General features: G+C 45.7%; 1 protein-coding gene across 3 annotated transcripts; it reads left to right on the top strand.

Moving 5' to 3' along the window:
* Positions 1–1,457: 1,457 nt before the first annotated feature.
* LOC126428087 (uncharacterized) lies at positions 1,458–24,896 on the top strand. Of its 3 annotated transcripts, XR_007576774.1 has the most exons (3): positions 1,460–3,948; positions 19,751–22,528; positions 23,203–24,896. XR_007576774.1 is itself a non-coding variant. In XM_050089978.1 (2 exons), the coding sequence occupies exons 1-2, from the start codon at positions 3,652–3,654 to the stop codon at positions 24,007–24,009; spliced, it is 1,104 nt and encodes a 367-aa protein (XP_049945935.1). In that variant the 5' UTR covers positions 3,127–3,651; the 3' UTR covers positions 24,010–24,896. The 3 variants fall into 3 exon arrangements, 1 of the variants encoding a protein (XP_049945935.1); XR_007576773.1 differs by having other exon boundaries at positions 1,458–3,948; positions 19,751–24,896; XM_050089978.1 differs by lacking the exon at positions 19,751–22,528 and having other exon boundaries at positions 3,127–3,948.
* The last annotated feature ends 1,866 nt before the right edge of the window (positions 24,897–26,762 follow it).

Raw genomic sequence — 26,762 nt, 5'->3', positions numbered from 1 at the left:
AGTGTTTCACACTCTTTCGTCCAGCAGGGGGTGTATTCCTTTCTCGATCCTCGTGGAATTGCATTTAGGGCCGCTTTTTGTACTAAGTTTACGAATCTTTTGTAGTTCTCAGGTTTTGGTGGTATCTGATTTATCGTTTTCTCAACATAGGATCGGTATTTATTCCAGTTAGCTTTCCTCAGGTTCCACTGGGGGATTGGCGGGCTTTTTATGACTGGGATTGATAGTCCGATCTCCACTATTACTGGATTGTGCTGGCTCCGGGGGAACGCCTCGAGGACCCTTCTTATAGCTCGCATGGGTGTACCTGTTGCTCCACGTGTGACGAAGGTCAGGTCAGGTGTTGACGTTGTGCCCTATGCCTTTGATTTGAAGGTCGCTGTGTCCTTGGGGTCGAAAAGGAGGTGTAGGTCCTGGTTGTCTGCCCAGTCACTTAGTCCAGTCCCTTCAGCTGTGGATCTTGGGTATCCCCACCTGGTGTGCTGAGAGTTAAAATCGCCAGCGTAAACTGCTGGGTGGTTAGCCTCGGGTAGGATACCTGTGGGCCATTTCTGTGATGGAGGTTTGTAGACATTATACAGTGTCATCTCTCCCAGTTTTATGCCTATTGCATGCTCTGCTGGTACCACTTTGGTGTCCAAATTCCTTAGGAGTTCGTTCTTCACTAGGGTGGCTATGCCATGTTTGTTGTGTCCAGTGTAGCTCACAGCTGTAAATCCTGGTATTTTGAGTCGATTGATGGTTTCGTCTGTGAGGTGGGTCTCTTGTAGGAGTACGACACTTACTCGTTCTCTTGTTAAGATCTTTTCGAGGATTTCTGCCTTGGTCCTTGTGTAGCCTTCTATGTTGAACTGGCATACGTTCAGCTTCTTCATGCCAAGACTCTGCTCTATTTGCTTCTGTGTGGGCCGGGAGGCATTGTCGCGTCCGGCCGCCTTGGATGTGTAGACTTTTCGCTGCTGTACCATGTTACAGCGTTGCCCTGGGTACACCATCTAGGAGGTTGTCTACACTTCGTACCCCAGCCATACCTCTGAAGATGTCCAACGTAGTATTGGATGAAACATTAGGAATTGAAGGGTTCCATGGATCACGGCCATATAACCCGGAAGAATTATCAACAACAGTACCATCTGGTCGTGAAAGCCTTCATTGTATGAACGCTCCAGGCAACCCGTAGCGGCTAAGAGGCCAGAATTGTAATAACTCATTGCAACTACTATGTAAATTAATTAATAAAACCACTGTAAAGTTGTTACATTAACAATAAATAAAGATCATTGTACAGTCTACTTTTGCAATCCAGGCGGTGGGTCTTAGTCAGGAAATTGTAACTTAAAAAAAAAAAACAAAAAAAAAAAAAAAAACCCAACTTGTACCTATGGCCACATTCTCTGAGGAGGGATCACGGCCTGAGCTGGGAAAGGCGGATCACCTTGTTTAGGGAGTCCCTGACACTCTCCGCAAAGGCAGGGCGTGGTGACATGTCCCTGGCTAGGTTAGATGGGGCTGGACCCCCGAAAGCCTGGGGGACCGACCAAGCACCTGGGTAGTACTGGGTCCTAGGTCTCAGAATGGAAACTCTACCAAGTAGGAGGCAAAGGCCGAGAGGTGAATCCACTTCTCCGGAATGCGATGGGCATTTGCTGAGGAGGAACTGGAGAAATCTCCATTGATGTAGTTGTGAAAGGGGACTAGTGCGCTGGAAACAGCGTGCTAAACCCATCAGCTCAAATAGCTCTTGATCAAGGAGTGGGATTGGTGAGCGATCTGCATATAGCTTTCCCCCATGCCAGAGAGGCCGGTCCTGGGAAAGTGACGAGCCTTCAATTTTTTTTCACTCTTCTTGGAAACATGACCGAAAATATGGAAAGTGATATAGTGCTATTGGAGCTTGAAGCTCCTGTCAGTGAGTCAGACGATGTGAGTGTCGTAGGTAGACACGCCTTTTTTTCTCCGGCTCTTTGAGCGGAGTGTAAAACATGGGAAAATAAATTCAGAACAGATTAGGGTCATAAAAGAAAACGTAGCCACTTGGGCTCTTGCCCCACACCACTAGGTCAGTATGCTGAAGTAAAGGCTGAAAACGAGCGGTTGAGGAAAGAACTTGAGAAACTGCAGAAGACAAGCTGTTGCAATCACAGCAGCAGCACCATTACAACCGAAACAGATGGTCCAAGAGACCATAAAACAGAATTTAGAAAAACCAGTTCCCACAGTCTTTGTAAAACATAAAAAGGGAGAGGATGTCAAGAAGGTGAAAGAGAAATTCGAAAAAAAGTGTCAATCCCAAACAGATAAAATAATCAAGTAAGAACCACTAAAACATACTTATTGTTGAACTGGTTTCTGTTGACGACAGTGAAGGACTTAGTCCTTTATATGTGAGAAACTACGAAAGTGCCGCCCACTAATGATGATGTATGATGTATCATAATACATGACCCAGGACAATGTGGTTGACTGTGTGTATGCTCAAAACTTTGAAGAAAGAATGAACTGTGATGAATTCGTTGAAAACTTTGTTACGTTGTAAGACAGGTCCTTGGGACCGACACACTGTACGTCTTGCAGTGGAGATGGCACCACAACTGAGGAAACATAAGAATAACCAACAGGCTGTACATAGCATATAACGCAATTTCCATAAAAGATTACACTGCATTAGCAAAATGCTCCAAATGCCAGAATTACAGCCATGTGGCCAAATACTGTACTTCTCAAAATTTAGTATGTTGTGTAAGTAAGCTGTTTAGGTTTTTATGTTGGTAACGCCACGTAGCGCTCTGTATGAAAATCACTGACTGTGCTTTGTGCAGTCTGTGGCTGGTTGGTATTGTTGAAATATTCTCTATTGTAGTGTTGGGCAGTTGGATGTGAACAGCACGTAACGTTGTGCAGTTGGAGGTGAGCCGCTAGCAGTGGCGGATGTGGGGAGAGAGATGGCAGAGTTTTGAGAGCGGATGATCTGGACGTTTGTCCATCAGAGAGAGTAAATTTGTAAGACTGGAGGTCATGGACTGAGATATATATAAATATGTTATGACTTTTGAACACTATTAAGGTAAATACATTGTTCTCTATCAAAATCTTTTATTTGGTATCTATGCCTATCAGTAGTTAGTGACTTATTTAGCTGGCAGTATTGGCTCTCGCTGTATTGCAGTAGTTCGAGTAACGAAGATTTTTGTGAGGTAAGTGATTCATGAAAGGTATAGTTTATTGTTAGGCAGGGCCATTCTTTTGTAGCGATTTTTCAGAGTCAGATTGCGTTGCGCTAAAAATATTGTGTGTCAGTTTATTGATGATCAGAATAAGTAAAGAGAGAAATGTCTGACCACGATCAGTTTTGCTCAGCTGTTTGAAAATCAAATAACGTAAGAGGTTTATCAGCACAGTAATTGATAAATTTTTCGAAGGGGGACGTTTCAGTAGTTTATGTAAAGACGACAGTCACGATAAAAAAAATTGCAAAAAACAAAAACCTATATGCATCCCTTGTAAATACAGAAAACGGGTATGTCATGCTCCCAGAAGGGAGTGTCTAGCATACAAGTTACTAATCCAACGATTAATACAGAAAACTGATTATGGCAACTAGTCGTTGGGTTTCTGGAGTAAGTTCCCAAGCAAGTTATTGAGGGATGCAGAATGAAAAACTTAGATCGTCACAGTCATCTTTGGATGATGAGGACGAGGAGGAAGGAAAGACTTAAATTGTTACAGATCCAATCGAGCAGCCAGACACATTGGACTTCTCCTGCTAGGTTGGGTACTTTCCTGGCTACCAGGAGGAGTGATCCAGTCACATCAGCTGCAGCACTGGCGGGGACGGCGGACTTCTCCTGTAAGGTCGGGGGCTTCCTGGCCTTGGAGAGGACATCATCGCCGCCCACTGCAGAGGGGCCTTCGGCCGAGCAACCTGAAGACAGTATAGAACTTAGAAATGTAAATACAAACGTAGAGAGGTAACATCTGCTGATGGTTCTGTACAATATTTAACAATTTCCTCTGTAGTTAGACAAACTTATAATATGTGTCCACCTGGGAATATATATAATATTTGTTATGATACCATAAAGCTCTCCAGACTAGAGGATCCGTCTCTGTTGATGGTTGCTCTGAGACAGCTGGGTCGGAATGGGTATCCTGGAGGTGACAAGGTAACATTCCTGAAGCGGGAACGTGTGGTATCTCCGCTTAGTCACTCACGTGCAGTGAACCGGCTTTATTGCCGCGGCCATGCACTATGCTCAACGGAGAGGCTTGGTGACAAAAAACGACTAAAGCAGTTTCGGAACAGGACACATTTATTCTTCCTAGCGTTACAATAAATGACAAATACCATTCGTCGCTAATGTCCGTCCGTACAGGTGCGTTGCACTGGCGGCACGGCTCGATCACCGATCCCGGAGGGTACACAGTCCAGTGATGAGCCGAGGCGCGACCGCGTGGACCGAGCGAGGCATAAGGCCGCGTCACTGAATGTTCTGCTCCTGCCACGACCGGAGGCGCCTTAACGTCCGCGAAGGAGCGAAAGACACTTTAACAGTATGGTGCACACTGCGGAACTGCGACTGCGTTTACGACCGCGCGTACGCATCTACGGCGGAGTCACGTTGACTCGACACACGTGGTCCGCGGCGGGAGAACTGAGAGACGTGTGTCGCGTCGACTAGACGGCACTGGCCGCCTGCGGTGTTCCCGTGCGGTCCGGTGTGCCGCGCACCATTGCCGAAATTCGGTGTAACGGTACAACTGCCCCTACTTCTGTCAGCAGCGCCGAAGTTCAGCCCTTTGTGCGTTGGACGGTGCTGCCGCCACACAGATCCCCCCTTGGAGAGCGGAGCTCCGTAGCTGCGAAAGCGCGGCGATCGTTCGGTGGCGCGCGTGTGTTTAAAGTTCGCGCGCTGCGTGATTGCAGTGCGGCAGCATTGGTGGGGGTCGGTCGGCGTTGGAAGGGCATGTCCTCGCGCTGTCAGCTAGTGACAGCGGCAGCAGGCACTGGCTGCAAGCAACTGTCCGTAGCAATGCGCGTGATGGCGCGCGTTGCAGGTCATTGGTGGTGACGTCTCGAAGGCACTTGCGCCAGTGCGTTACCGTCAGGACTCGAACGCGGGTCTGGGAGCTGCTACGGACAAGCCGGGCGGTGTGGAGCGTGATGTCCGGAGCTCGACGGCGAAGCGAATGCGGTAAACTGGCGCGGGTGCCGATCCGGCCTCAACGCCCAACGCGGTGGAGGCAAAGCGATGCGAATGCGGGTCCAGGAGCTGTGACGAACGTAGGAGACGGTGTCCGGGGCTCCACTGGAGTTACCAGCCGAAGGCACTTGCGGCTGGAGGCCGGGTCTCTACAGCGGGTGGCGGCTCGTGGGCGCCGGATTCTGACGGCGTTCGGCGGCTCGGGCGCGTGATTGCCGGTTTGGGTGTCGTGGCTCGCTGGCGACGCAGCACGGCCGTTTGAATCGGACACGGCGGCCGGCGCGCGTGACGTAGTCCGCTGGCGGCTGCGGTGGTGGCGACCGGTGCGCCTGTGGTGGGCGCGATCCGGGCGGCCGTGCCAGCTGCCTGGGAGTTGTGATGGGAGGCGCACGTGGCGGCGCGATGAGAGCAGGCTGCAGCTGTGCGTCACCGGCGGCTACGGGTGCGGGTTCCGTCTGACCGCTGGCAGAGGGAGTGTCGTCCGTGATCAGGTCTTCTGCCGGGTCGAAGAAATGCGTGGTTGATGGAGCGGGCAAGACGTAGGCTGGTTTGACGCGGTCGACTGACACTGTCGACAGCTTCCCGTTGCACTCGATGACCAGTGTTTTGTCTCCTCGGGCGATCACGCGGTGCGGTCCACTGTAGGGTGGTCAGAGAGGTGGCCGTACTGCGTCGGTACGCAACATGACGTGCGTGCAGCACTGCAGGTGGGCGTGGACGAATATCTTCCCGGTGCCGTGCCACGTCAGTGCGTGTGCTCAGAGGCCGGCCATATGAGTGCGCAGACGTTCTGCCAGAGTGGGTGCCACGGTGTCACGTGGGAGTCTTACATCTTCGACAAAATCGCCTGGGATTGTCAGAGATTGCCCGTAAACGAGGTCAGCAGGTGACGCGCCGATCTCCTTCGGCGTTACTCGCAGGCGGAGCAACACCAGTGGAAGCGCCTCTGGCCATGAGGTGTTGTGGCAGGTTAGAGCGGCTTTCAGAGCCCTGTGGAACCGTTCGACCGTGCCATTCGACGCCGGATGGTAGCTGGTTGTCCTGTGTAACCAGGTGCGACACAGTCTGGCGACGTGTGTAAACAACGCGCAGTCAAACTGGCGGCCGTGGTCTGTTGTCACGTGACTGGGACATCCGAAGCGTGTCACGCAGGTGTCGACGAATGCGATGGCGACGGTCTCGGCTGTGATGTCCGCGACGGGCGTTGCTTCCAGCCAGCGAGTGAAGCGGTCCACCATAGTTAGGAGGTACCGCTTGACTTGTGAGACAGGAAGTGGGCTGACGAGGTCCACGTGAACGTGCGCAAATCGGCGTGTCGCGTCCGGGAAGGTGCCCACGGGTGTGTGGGTGTGCCTACCGACTTTGGCGCGCTGACATGTGGTGCAAGTGCGCGTCCATTCGCGACAGTCCTTCCGAAGCCCGGGCCAGACGAAACAAGCAGCCACGAGCGTCGCAGTGGAGTTGGTGCTGGGGTGTGAGAGTCCGTGGGCACGGTCGAAGGCACTGCGCCGGAATTTCTCCGGGAGGAACGGTCGGTGCGTGCCGGTTGAGATGTCACACCAAATCTTCCGTGCAGAGCCGGGGACAGGCACCAGCTCCAGTTGCAGGCCGCTGGAAGTGTCGTGACGGAAGCAGTGCAGTTCTTCATCACTCTCCTGTACTTGGGCCACGTCCTCAATGTTCACAGGGGGTGAAATAACGGCACACGCTCGGAACAAACAATCGGCGACGATATTGTCTATCCCCGAAATGTGTCTGATGGCTGTCGTGAATTGTGACACGTACTCTAAATGCTGGAGTTGGCGCGGTGAACACTTTGTGTGGTTGTTCCTGAACGCGTGGGTAATGGGTTTGTGGTCGGTGAAAATGACGAATTGTCGGGCCTCTATGGACGGTCAGAAGTATTTCACCGCCACGTACACTGCAAGCAACTCTCGGTCGAAGCACGTTGCGATTCGGAAAGCTTTTTAGAGAAAAACCTGAGAGGCTGCCAACTCCCGCCGACGAGCTGTTGTAACGCCGCACCGAGGGCGGCCTGGCTGGCGTCCACGACTACAGCTAAGTCCGCGTCATGTACCGGGTGCACGAGCAGCGTCGCTTCCACGAGATTCCCTTTTGAGTCCGTGAAGCTCTGCTCCTTGGCATCTGTCCATTTCACGAGGGTCTATCCTTTTGAGGTAGGGCCTTGTAACGCCTTAGTCAGCGGCTCTTGCACGGCTGCGGCGTTGGGCAGGGGTCGACGATAAAAGTTCAACATGCTGAGGTAACGTCGTAATTCTTTGTGCGTCTGCGGATGCGGCATGTTCAGTATTGCTTTCACTTTCTCCGGTAGCGGTGTCGATCCGGTGGACGTAATTAAATGGCCGAGGAACTCGATTTCCGTCACACCGAACTCTCATTTAGCGGGGTTAACGACCGTCTTTCAGCGCCTGAGTGAAGCTGACATCGTTATTAAGTGGCGGCGGTGGAGTTCGGGCGACTTGGAATACACCAGGATGTCGTCGAGGTACACGAAACAAAATGGCAAGCCTCGCAAGATGCCGTCCAGGAACCGCTGCCAAGTCTGGGCAGCATTCCGAAGACTGAAAGTCATAAACAGGCTTTTGAAAAGCCCAAAGGGCATTACGATGGCTGTTTTTCAATGTCTTCAGGCGCCACCGGAATTTGGGTGTATGCCTTTGCACAATCTATCTTGCTGAACACCGCGCAGTCCGCCAAGGCGTAGCTGAAGTCTTGAAGGTGTGGGACTGGGTATCGGTCTGGCACCGTTCGCGAATTATGGATGTGATAGTCCCTACACGGGCGCCACGAATTGTCTTTTTTGGGTACTAAATGCAACGCCGATGGCCATGGGCTGCTTGATGGTCGCACGATGCCTTGCCGCAGCATGGCCTCGAACTCTGCCTTTGCTGCTGCAAGTCTGTCAGGCACGAGTTGACGTGGGCGACAAGATGTGGGGGGGTTCGGGTGTGGATATTATGTGGTGCAATGTCGAATGTTTGATGTCTCTCGGTGCACCGGCTGGGCGGGTGAGGTCGAGGAATTGTTCAAGGATGTCAGCGTACAGTCCGGGGCACTTCACGGGTTTAACACTGTAGTATGCAGCCTGCCGGCACTGTCCAGCTACCTTTAAATTCGTTGTTGCGTCGATGAGCTGGCCGTTTGTGATGTCGGCTAGCAGCCCGTAGTGGCTGAGAAAGTCTGCATCCAGGATCGGCTCATTGACGTCAGCCACAGTGAAAGTCCATGAGAACGTGCGACGTAGACCTAGATCTATATGCGCCTGTGTGTAACGTAAGTTTTAATAGCGGAATTGTTCGCCGCTGTAAGGCAGAGTGGCTCGGCCCGCCTGCAGTCTCGTAACATAAAATGGGGGAATGTCGACGAGGTACCTCACGCCTACCCCCCATTCCGCAACAAACAGACGCTTCGATATCACTGCAGCTGGGTGCGCCTAGGTCCGGTAGCAGCTGGCGTTTGGGTGCAAGCAAGGAGCGTGGCACTGGTTCCTTTGTTGCCGAAGCGGGCGTGGTACCAGCAGTAGCCGCTTTGTGTGTGCTCTGACGTCTGCAGGGTACCGTTAAAGCGGCTGTTGCTGCATTGCCGGCTGCGCGAGCCGTGCCACCTGTAGCCCGGTCTGCTGCCGCTGCGGCGCGTGCTGCCCTCTTGCTGCGAACGCGCCAACCGGTCGACTTGCATGGAGAGAGCTGCCACCTGTGCAGTCAAGTTTTCCACTAGCTGGTGCAGGTCGGCATCCGATGCGGGTGCGGGAGGTGCATGCCACCACGGTGGAAGGGGGACGGAGTCGTAAGCTGCCACAGCTGCGGTGCTAGGCGCCGTTGTCAGCGCGTCGTGCACCCTGTCGGCCAAGTTAGCAACGGCGTCCAGCTGCATCTCCGTCTGTGTGGCTATCACTGCCTGCACCTGTGCTGGGAGGCTGCGCACCCAGATAGTGCGTAACAGCGAATCTGGCACCATATCGGACTGCGCGAGGCTCCGCAAGTGGTGCAGAAACTGCGAGGGCCTCAGATCGCCGCAGCAGTTGGTGCACTCGTTGTTCCTCGTGCACTCGTTGTTCCTCGTGCACTCGTTGTTCCTCGTGCACTCGTTGTTCCTCGTGCACTCGTTGTTCCTCGTGCACTCGTTGTTCCTCGGACGACAAAATCCACTGGACAGCTCTTCCTTGAGCCGTTTGTAGCTTGACTGCGTCGGTGGGGCGGTGATTATATCCCGCACTTCGGCTGCATAGTTCTGGTCCAGCTGGCTCACTACGTGCCCAAATTTCGCCAGGTCGCAGGTCACGTGGTTGCTCATAAATACCGCCTCAACTTGGCTGAACCACATTACAGGGTCGCGCGGCTGAAAGGGAGGCAGCCTGATCAATGCAGCGCTTGTCGGCGTTCCAGCGGTCGTAGGAGGCGTCGGTGTGGCGGGGATTTGCGCGCCAACATTGTCCTGACCAGTCTGTCTGCGCGGCGTCCGCGCGTGTAGTCGGTGCTTATAGCTCATTCTGTAGCCTCGTGTTGCGTGTGAGCAGTTCTTCAACGGTCTTTTGCAACTCCTCTAATGTCGCCAACTTAGTTCAGAGTCGAATCCTCATACAAGAGGAAAGTACACAGCGAAAATGACACGACAATGCAAACACACGAAAAAAGAATAACACTAAGCAGTCCGCTATCAAAACATACGCGCACAAAAACAATACAAAAAAATTTTACTACGGAGCACTGTTCGGTGCGGTCGTATACGCGCAAGCCTACTCGCGGTTCCACGTCTCTCGTACCGACGAACGTTCGTCACCACGTGTTTTTTTTTTTTTTTTAGCCTCAGATCACGTCGGGGTCACCAGTGAAGCGGGAACGTGTGGTATCTCTGCTTCCAGTCACTGACGTGCAGTGAACCGGCTTTATCGCCGTGCCCACGCACTATGCTCAAGGGAGAGGCTTGGTGACAAAAAACGACTAAAGCAGTTTCGGGACAAGACACATTTATTCTTCCTAGCGTTAGAATAAATGACAAATACCATTCGTCGCTAATGTCCGTCCATACAGGTGCGTTGCACTGGCGGCACGGCTCGATCACCAATCCCGGAGGGTATACACTACAGTGACGAGCCGATGCGCGACCGCGTGGACCGAGCAAGGCATAAGGCCGCGTCACTGAATGTTCTGCTCCTGGCGCGACCAGAGGCGCCTTAACGTCCGCGAAGGAGCGAAAGACACTTTAACAGTATGGTGCACACTGCGGAACTGCGACTGCGTTTACGACCGCGCGTACGCATTTACGGCGGAGTCACGTTGACTCAACACACGTGGTCCGCGGCGGGAGAACTGAGAGACGTGTGTCGCGTCGCGTCGACTAGCTCGCACTGGCTGCCTGCTTTGTTCCCGTGCGGTCCGGTGTGCCACGCACCGTTGCCGAAATTCGGCGTAACGGTACAGCTGCCCCTACTTGTGTCGGCAATGCCGTAGTTGAGCCCTTCGTGTGTTGGACGGTGCTGCCGCCACATTCCCAACTGTGGAGGACGTAGACTGCTTACAACTAGCAGCTGAAAATATTCCAACTGATCAAGCCAAATTAAAAGAATTAGTTTTAAAAGTGTATGCTCGACAGGGTAGGGAATTTAATTTAAAGAAAATTTATAAAGAAATGGTCATGATGTATGGCAGGACTGCTTTTGATCCTGGTCAGACGTGCCCCAGTAGCCAGATCTATACGCGATATCCTGACACATGTTAAAGTTTACCAGATAAATGCGATGCGGAGCTTTCTGGTTACACAGGAGTTACGCACACTAGGAGAGGAAAATGAAATTGATGTATTGCTTATACAAGTGCCAAACTCCGTCTCTGGTAGTGTCTTGGGCTTTACTGCGATCCCCCAGGTGATAACAATAACTGACATTGGATATGGACCTGCTGATATTTTGAAGGAAGGAATTAATACCACAGTTCTTATGCAGTTTTGCACCTCACATGTAACAGCTGTGGAGGTAAACTTCAGTAATTCCTTTTGGTACTTAATCAATGTATACTTTCAATACAGAGATCAAATAGATGTTTACCTGAGACAGTTAACTAACGTGCTATGAGCCCTCGAAGGGAAATCGGTGATAATTTCTGTGGACAGCAACGTAGTCCCCATTCTGGCACAGTCCAGTGCAGGATCATAGAGGTGCTGCACATAGAGGAGGTTTTCATGGAATATCACCTAAATGTTGTAAACCTTCCCTGCAATCCTCCTACGTATAGGAGTCAAGCCGGGGCAGCCTATTATATTGACATAACGCTCAGCTCAATCTGCATTGCAAACCAAATTCTACATTGGAAAATACTGGATAGCATCACTGCAAGTGATCATAATGTAATAGACTTCATTATAGCGCAACAAGTGGAACAAGTGCCAGAGGGGTGGGTGATGCAGTATGATTATGGGAGAGACTACTGGGACCTCCTAGAGGCGGAATTCAATCCTCCAGAGTTGGGAGACGGTCGTTTCGACATAGAAGAGGCCGTTGAGGCCTTAACTGCTTCTATCAAGACGGCTGTGGAAGTGGCTGTGACAGCAGTACTGAGGAGTAGAGATCCCATTCGCAACGTGACTTCTACATGGACTCCAGAGCTGTTGAGGCTCTGGCAGTCTGATAATTGCGGCACGCTCTTCTCATAAAGGTCTTTCACCCAGGCGGAATGGCAATATCATGCAGCCAGTTATCGAAGGCACAAAAGAGTCTTTAAAGACACGCTAATACAACACCACCAGCAGAGTTGGGAAGACTTTGTTCAGTCTCATTTGGTCTTGTATGGTATACAATATTGTAAGGGAGAAAATACATTCTCCCATGCATCTCTCTACAGTGAGACTTGGAGACACTGACAGAATGACGACAGACTGGGTGGAAACAGCAGAGGGGTTACTAAATGTGCTTCACCCTGAGGACCAACCTGTTTCGGACAATGAGATGCAACAGATGATAAGACAGCAAGACCAGACAGACTATTATAATGAAACCCAGATATACCCCTTTTCCTCTTGAGGAGGTGGTACATCCCATCCATTCTTTTGTGGACCAGATGCAATTCCTGCAGAGGTACTGCAGTGTGTTGCATATAAACTGGCTCCAGGGCTTGCAAAAATATGCAATAGATGTTTGGAGACACAATGCTTCCCTACCTGCTTGAAAACTGTGGAGGTAATCATTACAAAGAAGGATCCAGATAAAGGCCCAACTGTGCCTAAGTCTTACAGGCCAATCTGTTTACTCGACGTATTGGGGAAGACCTTTGAGAAACTGTTGATATCTAGATGACACACCACAGGATCCTATGTGGAATGAGTGACTTTCAGTATAGCTTTCGGAAAGGCAAGTCGACATCTGATGCAATAAATCAAGTAACCAGTATCGTGCACTCATCCACAAGGAAGTACGTTCTTGGAGTAATGGTGGACATTTCCGGTGCCTTTGACAACCTGTGGTGGCCAGGGCTCATCTCTGTTTCGGGAGATGGAGTGTCCGGTGATGCTATACGGTTGTCTAAGGATTACTGCTGGAATAGAGTCGCCAAGATCACGGCTCCTGGTGCTGTGGTGTTCAAAAATATTTCAAAGGGCTGCCCACAGGGTTCTGTATGCAGCCCTTTGTTCTGGGATGTTAATATGGACACTTTGCTGGTATCACTAAACGAGAACAATATGGTGCTGGGAGTCGGGGCATATGCAGATGGCCTTTTCATCCTTGTTGATGGGGACAGCCATGCTGAAATAGAAGCAAAATCCGCTTATAAAGAGAAATTCTATTACAGTGGTGCCAACGATCCACACTTGAGATAGCACCTCACAAGTCTAATTAAATTTTGTTAAAGGGCAGATTAGCCCGTGATCCAGTTGTAAGACTAGATAATCGAATGGTAGCTAGAGCACGATCGGCCAGATATGTGGGCATCCTTATTGATGAGACGTTGAGCTGTGCTCCACATATTGGCCATGATGCCTCTAAAGCATAAATGCTGTTCAATAAAAACATAAGTACTGCACAACGATGATTCCATTTGCCCCCAGCGGCAACAAATATGCACAATAACTGCATACTTGCGCCGGTTGTGGTGTATGGCTCTAGCACCTGGGCCCACAGACTAGTTCCGGTTAAGCCTGCTATGTTAGGTGTATTCAAAGGAATGTTATTTTACCATGTGTAGGTGCCTTTGGCACCACTCCTACAGGCACTCTCTGTGCCATAATCGGGGCTATGTCCCTCGGACTGAATGATTAGACAAAAAGTGCGATCTATATTTACACGAGAGAGATCATGAAAAGATTAAACTCATTATGGGAGACCATTTTAAACAATGTAAAGGACATAAACCGGATGACTATACAGTTATGGCAACAGCAGTGGCAGACATATGACACAGGGAGTGAGTCTTTGACTACCTTCCCAGTATTCAGGAGAGATTAAAGCTAAAGCACTTAGTAGCAACACGGGATTGTACATTTTCTATCCAGACATGGGCCACACCCTACCTACCTACATAGGATAGGGAGCCGTCCCACACCTGAATGTGTCTGTGGCACCCCTGTAGGCATGTCTGAGCATGTCGTTTTCCAGTGCCCAGACTTCGAGCCAGTTGCCTTGGAAGCAAAGCAGGAAATAGAGAGACATTCCACTTGTGGAAATATTAACAAACCCTGACCAGGACAGACTGTTACAAGATCTGGTCGACAAGGTCTCAAAATTCGCCAAGCTACTGAGTTAAATTGAGAAAAGCCAGCAAAGACTGAAGAGTATTGTGCGTTAACAAGATGGAAATACCAACAGTTAAATGAGCCATGGAGGGTATAATGGCGGGCTTGGTCCCGCCTTCAGGATACCGCCATTGGTGGGGTCATGCCCATCCACCCCGCTCCAATAGGACAATCTATACCGTGTGCGGACGGCAACGAGGGCAAGATGGAAGAAGATGGTGAGGCTCTCTAGTCTGTGGTAACATAGAGATGTGGGATGCCTCGGGGTGTTTTCAAAACGGATGTTTTGCCTTCCTGCCTGTCCAGACTCAAATCCCAATGTAGACATATTAACCCGGCTGGACAGTGAACTATGTAAATACTGTATAAATTAAAAAAATTTCCCATGTTTCTTAGTTGTTATGTTTAAATTAGAACAGAAGCGCACGTTTAGTTTGATGTAATTATGTAGAAGTAGTTTTTTATTATATTTAACATCCCTCCTCCGCCCATTGTTAACGCCAAAAGCTAAATAACGAAAAATGTATTACGGCAGTGGTTTCATTGATAGTAGACGGCCCACCTCATCGTGGTAGGGACGGGCAATGCTCTCGGATATCCATAGCAGCTAAGTGGCAGAGTTTTTTGTAATGTCATTTGTTAGAATTTTTTTTTATTCCGATTTTGGCCGTCTAGGGACCGCGTTAAACAACTATTTTTCAATGTACATTTCTCCTATTGCGCTCCTCCTCTTTTTTTTTCTGCCAATATGTCTTCATCCTCTCTCTGTGCTGCTCCCTTCAGTCTTCTGTCCACACTGTTCCTCCAGTTCTTCTCTTCTTCACTTCAAATCCTTCAAAATGTTGAATTTTGTCTCTCATTAAGTCTCTGTTGGTTATATCATCTTCTCCTATACCCATCTCCTCTAAGTCTGCTTTGACTTCTTTGAACCAGGTAATTTGGGTTCTAGGGTTCTTGTCAAAAAACATGAATATTTTCTTTGTCAGCCTTTCATCATTCATTCTTTTCAAATGGGCATAAAAGCTTACTCTTGTCTTCCTCATAGTATCTCCCACTTTCTCAATTTTGTCATACACTTCTCTATTACTTCTAAGCTTCCAAGTCCCATTCTCAAATCTCGGCCCAAGTACTCTTCTAATGATTTTTCGCTCCTTTTTTGCTATAGCTTCCATTTTCTTGTTAGTGTTCGTTGCTAAACATTCAGATGCATACAGACACTCTGGCTTAATCACAGTGTTGTAGTGCCTTATTTTTGCGTTAATTGATACCGACTTCTTGTTGTACACATTCTTTGTTAGCTGGAATGCCATTTCCATTTTTCTTGTTCTTATTTTATTTCCTTCTTTATCTGAAGCATTGGGCTGGATAATTTCCCCTAAATATTTGAAATTAGAAACCTTCTTTATCTGGCCATACTTTGAAAAGACAGAGTACCTAACCAATGTAAAAGAGGCACCAAACAATATGATTACAAAGGAGATTTTCAGTCCTGCTTTTTCTGCTGTTTCATTCAGAATATTGATCTGTTTGACTGCTTCTTCCAAACTTCCTGCCAGAATCGCTAAGTCATCAGCAAAAGCGAGGCAATTTACTTCTAATCCATCCTTTATTCTTCCTAATCTGATTTTTTGTATTCCTTCTTCAGTCGTTTTCTTCCTCCACTCTCTAATAACTTTTTCTAACACACAGTTGAATAGGGTAGGTGACAACCCATGTCCTTGTCTTAATCCTGTTCTGATTTTGAATGGTCTGGATACCTCACCACGGAACTTTACTTTTGCATAGGTATCCGTAAGTGTTTCTTTGACGATTGCGACTGTTTTCTTGTCTGCTCCAAACTCCCTAAGGATGTTAACCAAGGTTGTTCTGTCAATGGAGTCGTACGCCTTCTTGAAGTCAACAAACGTGATAAAGATGTCTTTTCCTCTTAATCGTCTATATTTAATAATTAACTTCAAGTTTAAAATTTACTCCACACAAGATCTTCCCTTCCTAAAGCCTGCTTGGTATTCACCAATTTCTTGATCAAGTTGTTTCTCCAACCTGTTTTGTAGGGCCTTAGATAGAATTTTATACGTTACCGGAAGCAAAGATATCCCTCTGTAGTTATTTGCATCGGTTTTATCCCCTTTCTTGAAGATGGGGTGGATTAATGCAGTTTTCCATTCTTCCGGTATACGTTCCGTTCTCCAAATCCCATTGATTATTCCCAGTAGTTTTTCTTGAGTTGTATTATCCACACTTTTCCACATTTCTGCAATTATCATGTCTTCCCCTGGTGCTTTATTGTTCTTAAGGTTTTTAATGATTTCTCTGATTTCTATGAGGCATGGGGGTTCAGAATTATTGTTTACTGTGTTTGGGGTGTTGGCTGGTAATTTTTCAATAGGTTCCTGACAGTTGAGGAGTTGTTCAAAATATTTTGCTAATATTTCACAATTTTCTTCATTATTCATTGCCAGTTTTCCACTGGTATCTTTAAAACACAGATTTGGTGCTACATATTTTTGTAGTTTCTGTCTGAATGTGCTGTAAAAGGATCTGTTATTGTTTCTCTTAAACTCTTTATCCATTTGTGTAAGTTGGTTCTTTTCAAATAGTCTTTTTACTGATCTAATGAGCTTTGCTGTAGAAGATCTTTGCTGTTTGAACTCCAGGTAGTCCTTATCACTTTTGGTTGAGTGCCATTTTTTCCATGCCTTCATCCTTTGTTCTATTGCTTCCTCACATATCTCATCCCACCATTCGTGTTTCTTTCTCTTTTTAATTTTTGCGACTTCTTGAGCAGATCTTATCATTCCTTCTTTTATATCTTCCCATTTATCCGAACATATAACTATGTTTTGACAGAATTCTTCTCTTTTCTCTTTCAAGATGTTTGCGTCTATCTTTTGAGTTTTCCTGTTTTGTATTTGTTTCTTTCTTTGTGGTATGAAATTTAATTTGATTGTCGATAAGTAGTGGTCAGTTACAATGTTTGCCCCTTTCCGAACTCCACATTCATTATTTCTTTTTGATTATAGTGTGTGATGGCTGTGTGATCTATCTGGAACTCTCCAATACTTGTGTTTGGTGATTTCCATGTTTTCTGTTTCTTAGGAGGTTTTTTGAAATTTGTAGACATTAATTATAAGTTATGACCCTTGCATAGTTCTATTAATCTTTCTCCATTTCTGTTTGTCCTTTTGTGAGCCGGGTAGTTTCCTACTGTTTTTTTGTATTTTTTTCTTGGCCTATTTGTGCATTGAAGTCCCCAAACAGTATTTTCACATTTGATGTTGGGATTTTAGAAAGTTCATGGGCTAGAGATTCCCAATATGTATCTAATTTCTGAGGGTTTTTCTTATTGTCATTGTTGATGGGTGCGTGGCAATTAATAAGTGTATAGGTTTTATTTAGGGCGCTGAATGTGAGAAAAGACAAGCGTTCATTAGGTGACTTGGAAGTCGGTTATTGAGTTTACCCAGTTAGATTTCACGATGAAGCCTGTTCCAAGGTGGGGAAGGCCTCTTCCACATGGGTTCCAGCCTTTCTTTCCTTTAAATATCCTGTATCCTTCATAATCCATTAAATCTTAATCTGTAAATCTGGTTTCCTGCAGCACACATATTTGGATTTTATATACCTTCAAGACTTTGGTGAGCTGCTTCAGTTTTCCCGGCTTCAAGAGCGAGTTAATATTTAGGGTTCCAAAGAAATGTACATTGTTTTTCTTCAGTTTAGAGGATTTTGAATTTCTTGAACGACGTGGTGCTTCAGGCTCTCCAGAATCCTTAGGCCTGATTGCGCTGCTGTTAGTGGCAGAGGATTGGTTACCTCCTGGAGTAGTTCTATCTAGAGAAATTGACATCATGCATAGCTGTTTGAAATTCAGGGGGGGAGATGGCTTTTTGGGCCGTTCAGAGGTTAAAACTGGGATTGTAAGTTCCAGAGTGTGTGTTCAGCCGCTCCTAACCTGGAGAACAGACGCTGTTTGTAGCCGCTCCTCTAGGAGTTCAGACGCTACATTTCGTTAGTTTTTGGTCCGCCCTGAGTATTTTATTTCCCCAGTACCACCTATATCTGGGAGGCATTCCCCTATCCGCCACCTGGGGAGGCGCCCGATGGGGGTACTAACAACCCCACACGGGTTCTGTTAGAATTATAACTTCATAATAAGTTTTTGTAACACTAGATTACAAATGTGGCAGCAACGCCCTCAATGCTGACCGGCGGACTCTTGCTGTACCTCTCTACACGTTCCGCCAAGCCAGGGCGTGGTGATACGTCCCTGGCTAGGTTAGATGGGGCCAGACCCCTGAAAGTCTGGGGGACCAACCCAGCACCTGGGTAGGACTGAGTCTTAGGCCTCAGAGTGGAAAAACAGCCTAGCGGGGGCCAAAGGCCAAGGGGTGAATCCGCCTCTCCAGAATGCAGTGGGCATTTGCCTGGGAGGGACGGGAGAAATCTCCAGTGATGTGGTCACTGAAGGGGACTTAGTGCGCTGGAAACGGCGTGCTAAACCCAGCAGCTCAAATCTCAAACAGCTCTTGGTCAAGGGGTGGGACTGGTGAGCGAGCTGCATATAGCTGCCTCTTCCCCCCCCCCCCTTTCCCAGTGCCAGAGGTGTCGGTTGGGGGAAACAGACAGGCCCCACTTTTCACTCTCTTACTACAAAATACGGCTGAAGACAAAGAGAGTGATACGGCGCATTCGGAGCATGATGCTCCTACTATGACCAAAGAATTCAATGAGGAAATGTCTGTTGTGGTTCGTCATGTGCACTTTCTTCCTCTCTTTGAGTGAAGTGTGTGGCATGGGATAATAAGTGCAGAGCAGGAGGCAATAGCAACTTAGGCATTAGGCCATGCTCGCCTTGAAGGTAAATACAGTGAAGTTGTAGCGGAAAGCGAAAGACTACCAAAAGAAGTACAGAAACCTGCGAGACCATATGAGGCTGTTACTGCTGCAGAAACTACTAGACAAACAGTACAGGTTATCAAGAAGAATGTCGGAAAAACTGGCCATTTTGATGTCCTTCTCCCGTTTAGATTTGAGAAACAGTGTCAGGACAAAGAGTTGTCCTCACTGTGTTAATGCGTATCTTGTCCCTCTTTGGGTTTATACTCTTTTCAAAATTCTAAGAATGTATTAATAGTAGAAGTTAACTTTCAGGAGGATTCTGATAAATTAATGAATAATGTCAAGATAAAAGAACACTTCAATTGCGAAGACCTAAAACGATGCCCCTTTATGATGATGTCTTACGTGCCAACATATATGACGCAGGACGACATAGTCGACTATGTCTATACACAAAATTTTGAAGATAAAATGGCTGTCAGGCTTACAGAAAAATTTGAGCTAAGATTTAAAACTGGTCCATGAGACCGACCTACGGTGCACCATGTGGCTGAGGTTGCTCCAGACTTAAGAAAAACAATTATATGCATAGTTCTGTCTCCATAAAGAACTATACCGCCGTGGCAAAGTGTACAAAATGCCAGGACTATGGTCACGTAGCCAAATATTACGAAATAAGAAACCCAGTTTGTGCACACTGTGGCGAGGACAGTCATGTGAAAAAGAAATGTCCGAAGGAGTCCTCTCAGCAGATCTGCATCCCATGCAAGTATAGAAAAAGAACATATCACACTCCTGGAAAGGAGTATAATACATACAAAACACTTTTACTACGACAAATACAGCAGTCTGACTATGGAGAATCACAGTAAAGGCGCTAAAAAGAAAGCACACAAATCTCCAAGTAAAGTAGCGAGGGATGCGGCACGGTGGCAGAGGCTGTGCAACATTTTTTTCTGTTGCAGGGACGGAGACTTCCCAGCAGACGGGTGTGGCCGCTGGGACGTTGGGTGGAGAAGAGGAGGCTGCGGCCGTGTTTGCTGCAGTGGCGGCGCCTAGGTCCCGGCAGGAAGAAGCAGAGCCATTGCCGGTCGAGGTGGAAAAGCTGGAAGCGACGCCCGGGATGTCTAAGGAATTAGAAGACACTGGGGCTGTGGTTTCTGTGGTTCCGGTGTCAAAATTCAAAAAAGAGAGAAGGAATTTGGTATGGGCTGCTGCGAATAGCAGTAGATGGGACTTGGTTGATGTAGATGTTGAACGGCTAATGACTGGTGTAGAGACTTTACAGTTGTTTACTGGAGGAACCTTGAGGAATAGTATCTACAGTTGAGTAGATCTGGCTACAAATGTAAATTCATATAGTGCTTTCCCACCAGGGAATGTATATAACATTTGCGAAGAAACAGATTATCAAGATTGGAAGAGCTATCATTTTTAATAGTGACTCTGAGGCAAATTGTTCGAGTTGGGTATCCAAATGGCAGAAAGATTACCTTTCCATCTCTGGAGGATGCAGACTGTATCCTCTTGGCATCGGCAAAAATACCTTTTGAGTATGCAGAGTTTTTACTTTTAGTGCATAAAATGTACAAAAGATGAGGAAGGGTATTAGACATTGAAAAACTATATAAAGAAATGGTGGTGATGTATGGAAGGATTGGTTTCGACCCTTCCCAGAAATGGCCAGATAGTCATTATTACACTAGACACCCATGACAGGTGTTAAAAGCTCTCAAATAAATGCAATGCATAGCTTAACAGTTACACAAGAACTGAGGAAATTAGCTGAGGAAAACGAAGCGGATATCATCCTGATGCGGGAACCACATTCTTCCCCTGGCAGGCACAAGTAATAAACACTGGAGACAATCCAATGACCGCATTAGTAATAATTGACAAATTAATCCAAACAGTCATAGATCAACAATGTACTTCACACATAATGGCTGTGGAAGTTAATCTGATGAATACCAATTGGTATTTAGTAAATATTTGCTGTCAGTTTAGAGAACATATAACCCCATTTCTAGACCATCTATCTCAGGTTGTGAGCAGATTAGAAGGGAAGTTGGTGATAATAGCAATGGACAGTAATTCCAAATCACCACTGTGGTACAGTCAGTCACAAGACCCTCATGGCACATTTGCAGGTGGAGAACCTGCCGGGTAATCCACCAACCTATAGAAGCAGAGCAGGAGTTGCATCAGATATAGATGTAACCCTAACCACTGAGAATGTTAGAAATAGTGGCAAATTGGCGTGTATTAGATGGACTGACCACAAGTGACCACAACCTAATTGAATTTTCAGTTGTATTGGGAGGACAACAAATGACTGATAACTGGATCTTACAGTTAGACTATGGGAGAGCCAACTGGGACCTGCTAGAGGAGGAGTGTTCTCCTCCAGAGCTGGCTGAACAAGATTTTGATGTGGATCAGGCAGTTGAGGCATTAGTTGCCTCTATAAAGGCAGCTGTCGCCATAGCAGTACCAACAAAGAGAAGGTATATCCGCAGAGCAACTGCTCCATTGACTCTGGAGCTGTCTCGGATCCAACAGTCTATGAGAAAGGCTTGGCACCATTACCAAAGGGCCTTCATCCAGGAATAATTACAGCAGACTAAAAAGGGCGTTTCATGACCCTCTGACCAACCACCAAAACAAAAGTTGGGAGGACTTTGTCAGTGCACATTTGGTGCTTGACCCATGGGGACTCCCGAGTGTAACTCTTGAATGTAATGGATGTCTGTTGTGTATTGGCAAATTAAATGCACTTGCTGGAACCTATGTGGCGGAAGGTCAGCTGCGGGGTTACGGATAGCCTCCGTGAGGGGGCGATGGTCTGTGAAAATGGTTATATTCCTTTCTTCGATGTCTGTGCAGAAATATTTTACAGCTTTATAAACTACAAGACAATTCTGTCAAATGCTGACCATTTACGTCGAGCTGTAGATAGTTTTTTGGAAAAGAAACAGAGTGGTTGTCGTGTCATTGACATGCGGTTGGAGGTCTGCACCGATTGCAAAATCACTTGCATCCGCTGTGGTAGAGATGCAGGCATCTGGCAAAGGGTGGGCGAGATTGACACCACGTGCTAACGTTGATTTAAGGTCTTCAAAAGCTCTCACCATGTTGTCAGACCACTGCACTCGGCGACTGCGCGAGGTTTGTTTCCCGGCCAATGCATCAGTCAAAGGGGCTTGAATTGCTGCTGCCATTGGCAGGTTACGATGGTAGAAATTGACAGTTACTAAAAACCGGCTTAATTCACGAAACAACACTGCATTCGCGATCTACCTCTCCCAGTCAACCCGCTCCTGCAGGGGGCTTATACCATCTGAAGAGACGGTGTACCCCAAAAAAGTGACAGCAGTGAAGCAGAGTTGTGACTTGTCATTATTGATCTCATCTCCGATACGTGTCAATAAGTCCTGTATCGAAACATGACGACGCGTCGTCGTTTCATGATTCGAGGGTCAGCAACTGATAAAAAAAAAAAAGGGGGCCCCCCCAAGGTCGCGATGGCGGTGTCACTGTCCCGCCGAGATAATTTGTCCTTTTAGGACAATTATCTGAGCAAGCACCCACACCGGCAAAAGGTTGCCCGACACGTGCTGTTCGATAACGTTATGTATATAAAAGATTCCGTATATAAGGGGGCATGAAATTGTTGTCTTCACAGTATGTCCTCTGAATCCACAGCGAGAACGTCTATTGTCTCTGACGAGCTGTCAGAAACAGTAAGTACATTTCTGTATAATGGACACTTTATACAAACTTGCACGAATTGCCGTTTGTGGAAGACTTCAAAATGCCTTGGATATTTATCAGTTGGAGTTACCACGAACTATACGAGAAGATATATTATTGGAATTCCATTATTCAAAATTCAATTTCATGTTAAATTCATATAGACTGCCAGAATGTTATATATTTGATAGAAGTGAAAATGTTCCCATGATTAATGAAATTGTAAATGATGCAGTAGAAGCTTCTTCAAAAATAAGAGCGGGAATTCCAGTTCCGTGGCAAACACTCGCTTCGATTACAATGTCTTTTTTTGATATTACTGCATTCTGGCAAAGTAGATTTAAAATTAAAATGTTTTTTTATGAAGTTACTTATAAACAATTCGTATTTACTATTTGTGAGAATTGCTTATACAAATTATCAGATTCATGGCAAAACCAGCAACTACAACCACTTCTAATTGATATGAAAATTAATATGGTAACCAAGGCACCATATTTTTCATATGGTGTAACTTGTCCGCCACATATTAAACAATATAGCCATTGGTGCATGTTCTATGCAAATAGTCCATTATTCAGAAGTGTACGTTGTGGTGGCTCGTTAAGCCAAGTATCTGATTCAGAAGAGGACGATGCTGATTTGGCTGATATGTTACTTGCAGAGCTGTAATGGAGACCCTGGCCGACATCTTCCAATCCATCTTCAAGCTGGTTCAAGCACACATGACGAATCCAACGCTGAAAATCTTTATTTGGATAGCTACGAGATTACACTGCCAGTTGGGAGCAATCGATGGACCCTTAGGGACATACATATTCACCATTTTGAATTGTTTGACGAACATCGAAGATTCCTGTTCACAATTATCGTTTGGTTGCCAGAACTTTTGCGAATATCTGAAATCTCAGAAAGATGGTATTACACTGATGTCATTGTCATCAGAGGACCGGACGAGGTTGATGAATTTAGTAGACGAATTGCTTCTATCACATCAGTCTACCCTGGAGAAATTATCCTATGGAAACATGATGACGACCACATCCACCTCGTCCACGATTGCACGTATTCCTCTAGACGATGTAGATGCCAATTTAGGGTTGACCCATTTATTGCCACCAGAATTAAGAAATGTCCCCGACGAAGGCGAGCAATCACAGCCATGTCCAACCTCGACTGGTTCAATATACTCATATATTTCTACCTGCAAAAAAGGCCAAGTCGGGGACAAGTTTGGATTAGAGGAACCCATAAGAGAGTGCCTGGTGAGTTTGAAATTGTACAATGGGTCAGTTTCATCGAGGGATCCCTCTCAGTATTGGAAAGGGAAAACCCTCGAATTAATGATCAGTTGCAACAAGAACTCACCAGAGATGGCTCACGTAAATGGCCTCATACAAAGCGCAAGCCAATCTCTGACTACCAAAGGTGCAACCCTGAAACGACGGCAAAAAGGTACTTTCCATATTAATGTCATACAAATGCATACCGCCAGAAAATTTAGTCAATGTAATACCATCTGCTCATCCATATTTTATTAATTTGATTGACCCTAAATTCAAACGATTTTTCGGTATGGGTTTAGAACTGTAAAAACATAAATGAATTGGATTTACATGGTATAGAAAATTTATTGTGTTCTGGTTCTGAAGATAATATTTTTTATTCTCATTCAACAAATGTTTGGGAGTATTATTATACTCTTCAAGATTCTCTTTCTTGGCTAAATAAAATTTTATTATTTCAATGTGAAGATGATACTGACGAGGTTACGAAATTTTTAACAAATCTTGTATCTTGGATTAATAAGAAAGGATTGTATCAATGGCAAGAATGTGAAGGTAAAAATATATATGTACCAAATAAAAAGTTAAACACATTATGTATTGTTGGTCCACCAAATAGTGGCAAAAATTGGTTTTTTGATTGTATAATTTAACTTGGTTTAAATGTTGGCCACATTGGACATTGTAATAATAAAACAAATCAGTTTGCATTGCAAGATGCTGTTAATAGACGTGTCATTGTTGGTAATGAAATTTCTTTAGAGGAGGGTGCAATTGAGGATTTCAAAAAAGTGTGTGAAGGAATTGCATGTAACATTAGAGTGAAGTACAAAGGAGACGCTATATTGAGACGTACTCCGTTACTGTTAATTTCAAACTCACAACCAGTTATTTGTTCTCACCCAGATTTTAAAGATATTCGTGTATGTACAATTAGGTGGAGAAAGTTTGATGAATTAAAAAATGCTTGTAAAAAACCATATCCTCTGGCTTTCTTTCAGTTACTTCAAATGTATAATATTGATTATTATATAAAAGACAAGAATCTGTACAATGTATATTTTATTGTCAATTATTACAACAAATAAAAATAAAGTATAATTGTTACATTTCAAATTACACTTGTTTAATTTCGTATTGACCCTTATAAACAGATGATTCCTCATTCCTTTTTACATTAGACATATAAATCATATCAGATACTTGAACATTTGATACAGTTGCTCTAGGGTAATGTGTCTCTAGACCATCTGCATAAACTGAACATTCTGCAATAACTTCAAACAACATTTGAGTATCAGTATATTTTGTAACATCACTATTTAAACTGCTTGTGCTTAAAGCATATGTAGGATTAATGCCTACATGTAGGCTCGGTTGAACATTTGTATCATGAAGTCTAATATTATAACCCGCAGAAGCAATATCAGCTTTTTCTATTAAATTATTATATCCCGATGCTTCTGCATTTGTGACGGGACTAACAGCTCCCACTAATTTTCTTTAACCCCCTTTGAACCAGCAAGAATGGAAGAACAAACTATCACATGACATAAAAGGATTACAGTGCTTATCAGCATTAATATTATACCTTTGAATTACATTTTGAGCAGTACTTGTAATAGGAAAAATATCAACATTAGCTACTTTTGGAATTTTCAGAAAACCTAATGTTGGTGTATAAGTATAGTCAACAATAACACTTCCTGTTCATGCATCTGCATCTACTTCAGAAACACAAGACTGTACACATTTCCAACCCCAATTATGTAAACCCTTATCTTTTGAGCTAGAAACACACGCATAATAATATTTCAAATTAATGGGTTGTCCAACTTGGTGTGCAGGTACTTTAGTAAGAAAGTCTGCTTCATCATTTCGATAACCATACCATGACTTCCAAATGGAATCAAACTGTCGTTTATGATCTATGGCAGTTGTTTCCATAGGTGCATTTGCAGTAAATGCTGTAGGCTTTACATTAATACCCGGTATTTTCAGTTGCTTGTAATCATATTCTTATTTTGATTTAATGTTGCAAGTTCTGTATCACTTGAATTAGTCGGAAAAGCAATTCTAGGATTACGTGCAATTACTTTTACAGAACAATGAACAATTCTACTACCATTAGGTAATAAATCGAATTCAGAAGGTGTCGTATACAAAAATGGCCGATCAACGGGAATTTCTGCCAAAGGAGTAACCATACATACTGCCTTTTCATGTTCAATCACTTTATATGCTAAACCATATGTGAAAAATCTATGAACTTTGCGATATCTTGTAATATTACCGGTATCTAATATAGAAGGAGCAGGTAATGGATCAACACGAGTATTAGGAGAATCTCACAGTACGTTAGCAGATGGTGCTGCAGTGCCTGTTAACGTTTTTTTTTTTTTTCTCTCTTAGATCCACCAGATTGACCTGCTGCAGCCTGTCGTTTACCTGAATCTACCTGCATTGGCGAACTCATACCTTTGTCACTGTCAGAATATGGTACTAAACATTGTGGTTCAGAATGTTGTTGTGTTTCTTCTGGTCCTTGTTCGTCTTCTTCGCTATCTGATACTTGGTGGTCGACGTGATGTTCGTCTACAGAACTTGTTCCAGTGGCTGAACCAGATGTTGATGGGCGGTCGTGATCTATAGGCAAACCACGGCGAACACGAGACATTAGCCATTGTTCATAGGCATACCGTTTCTGGCCTTCATGCATAAACTCCCAATTAGACCGTTCCCACAGTGGAATTTCATAATTCTGAAGGCAAGAAACGTTACAATTAAAAAATGAAACCAAAAAATTACCATAAACAACAAAATTTATATTTACATACCTGTTTTTTTGGCATTCGGTTGTTTCGGGTACAAAGTTTTTCCAATACGTTGTTCAACAGCTGTCTTCAATTTCATGCCGTACTTTCCCACAAATGAATGC

Source organism: Schistocerca serialis, chromosome 12 (assembly GCF_023864345.2).
Source record: "Schistocerca serialis cubense isolate TAMUIC-IGC-003099 chromosome 12, iqSchSeri2.2, whole genome shotgun sequence".
Lineage (NCBI taxonomy): Eukaryota > Metazoa > Arthropoda > Insecta > Orthoptera > Acrididae > Schistocerca > Schistocerca serialis.
This window is presented reverse-complemented; position numbering and strand designations above follow the sequence as displayed.

Bases quoted from the DNA above. Each gene is read 5' to 3' on its own strand.
- LOC126428087 (XM_050089978.1), top strand. From the start codon at position 3,652: ATGAAAAACTTAGATCGTCACAGTCATCTTTGGATGATGAGGACGAGG. The intron at 3,949-23,202 runs GTAAATACAAAC...TGTTACTTGCAG, and splicing joins ACAGTATAGAACTTAGAAAT to AGCTGTAATGGAGACCCTGG.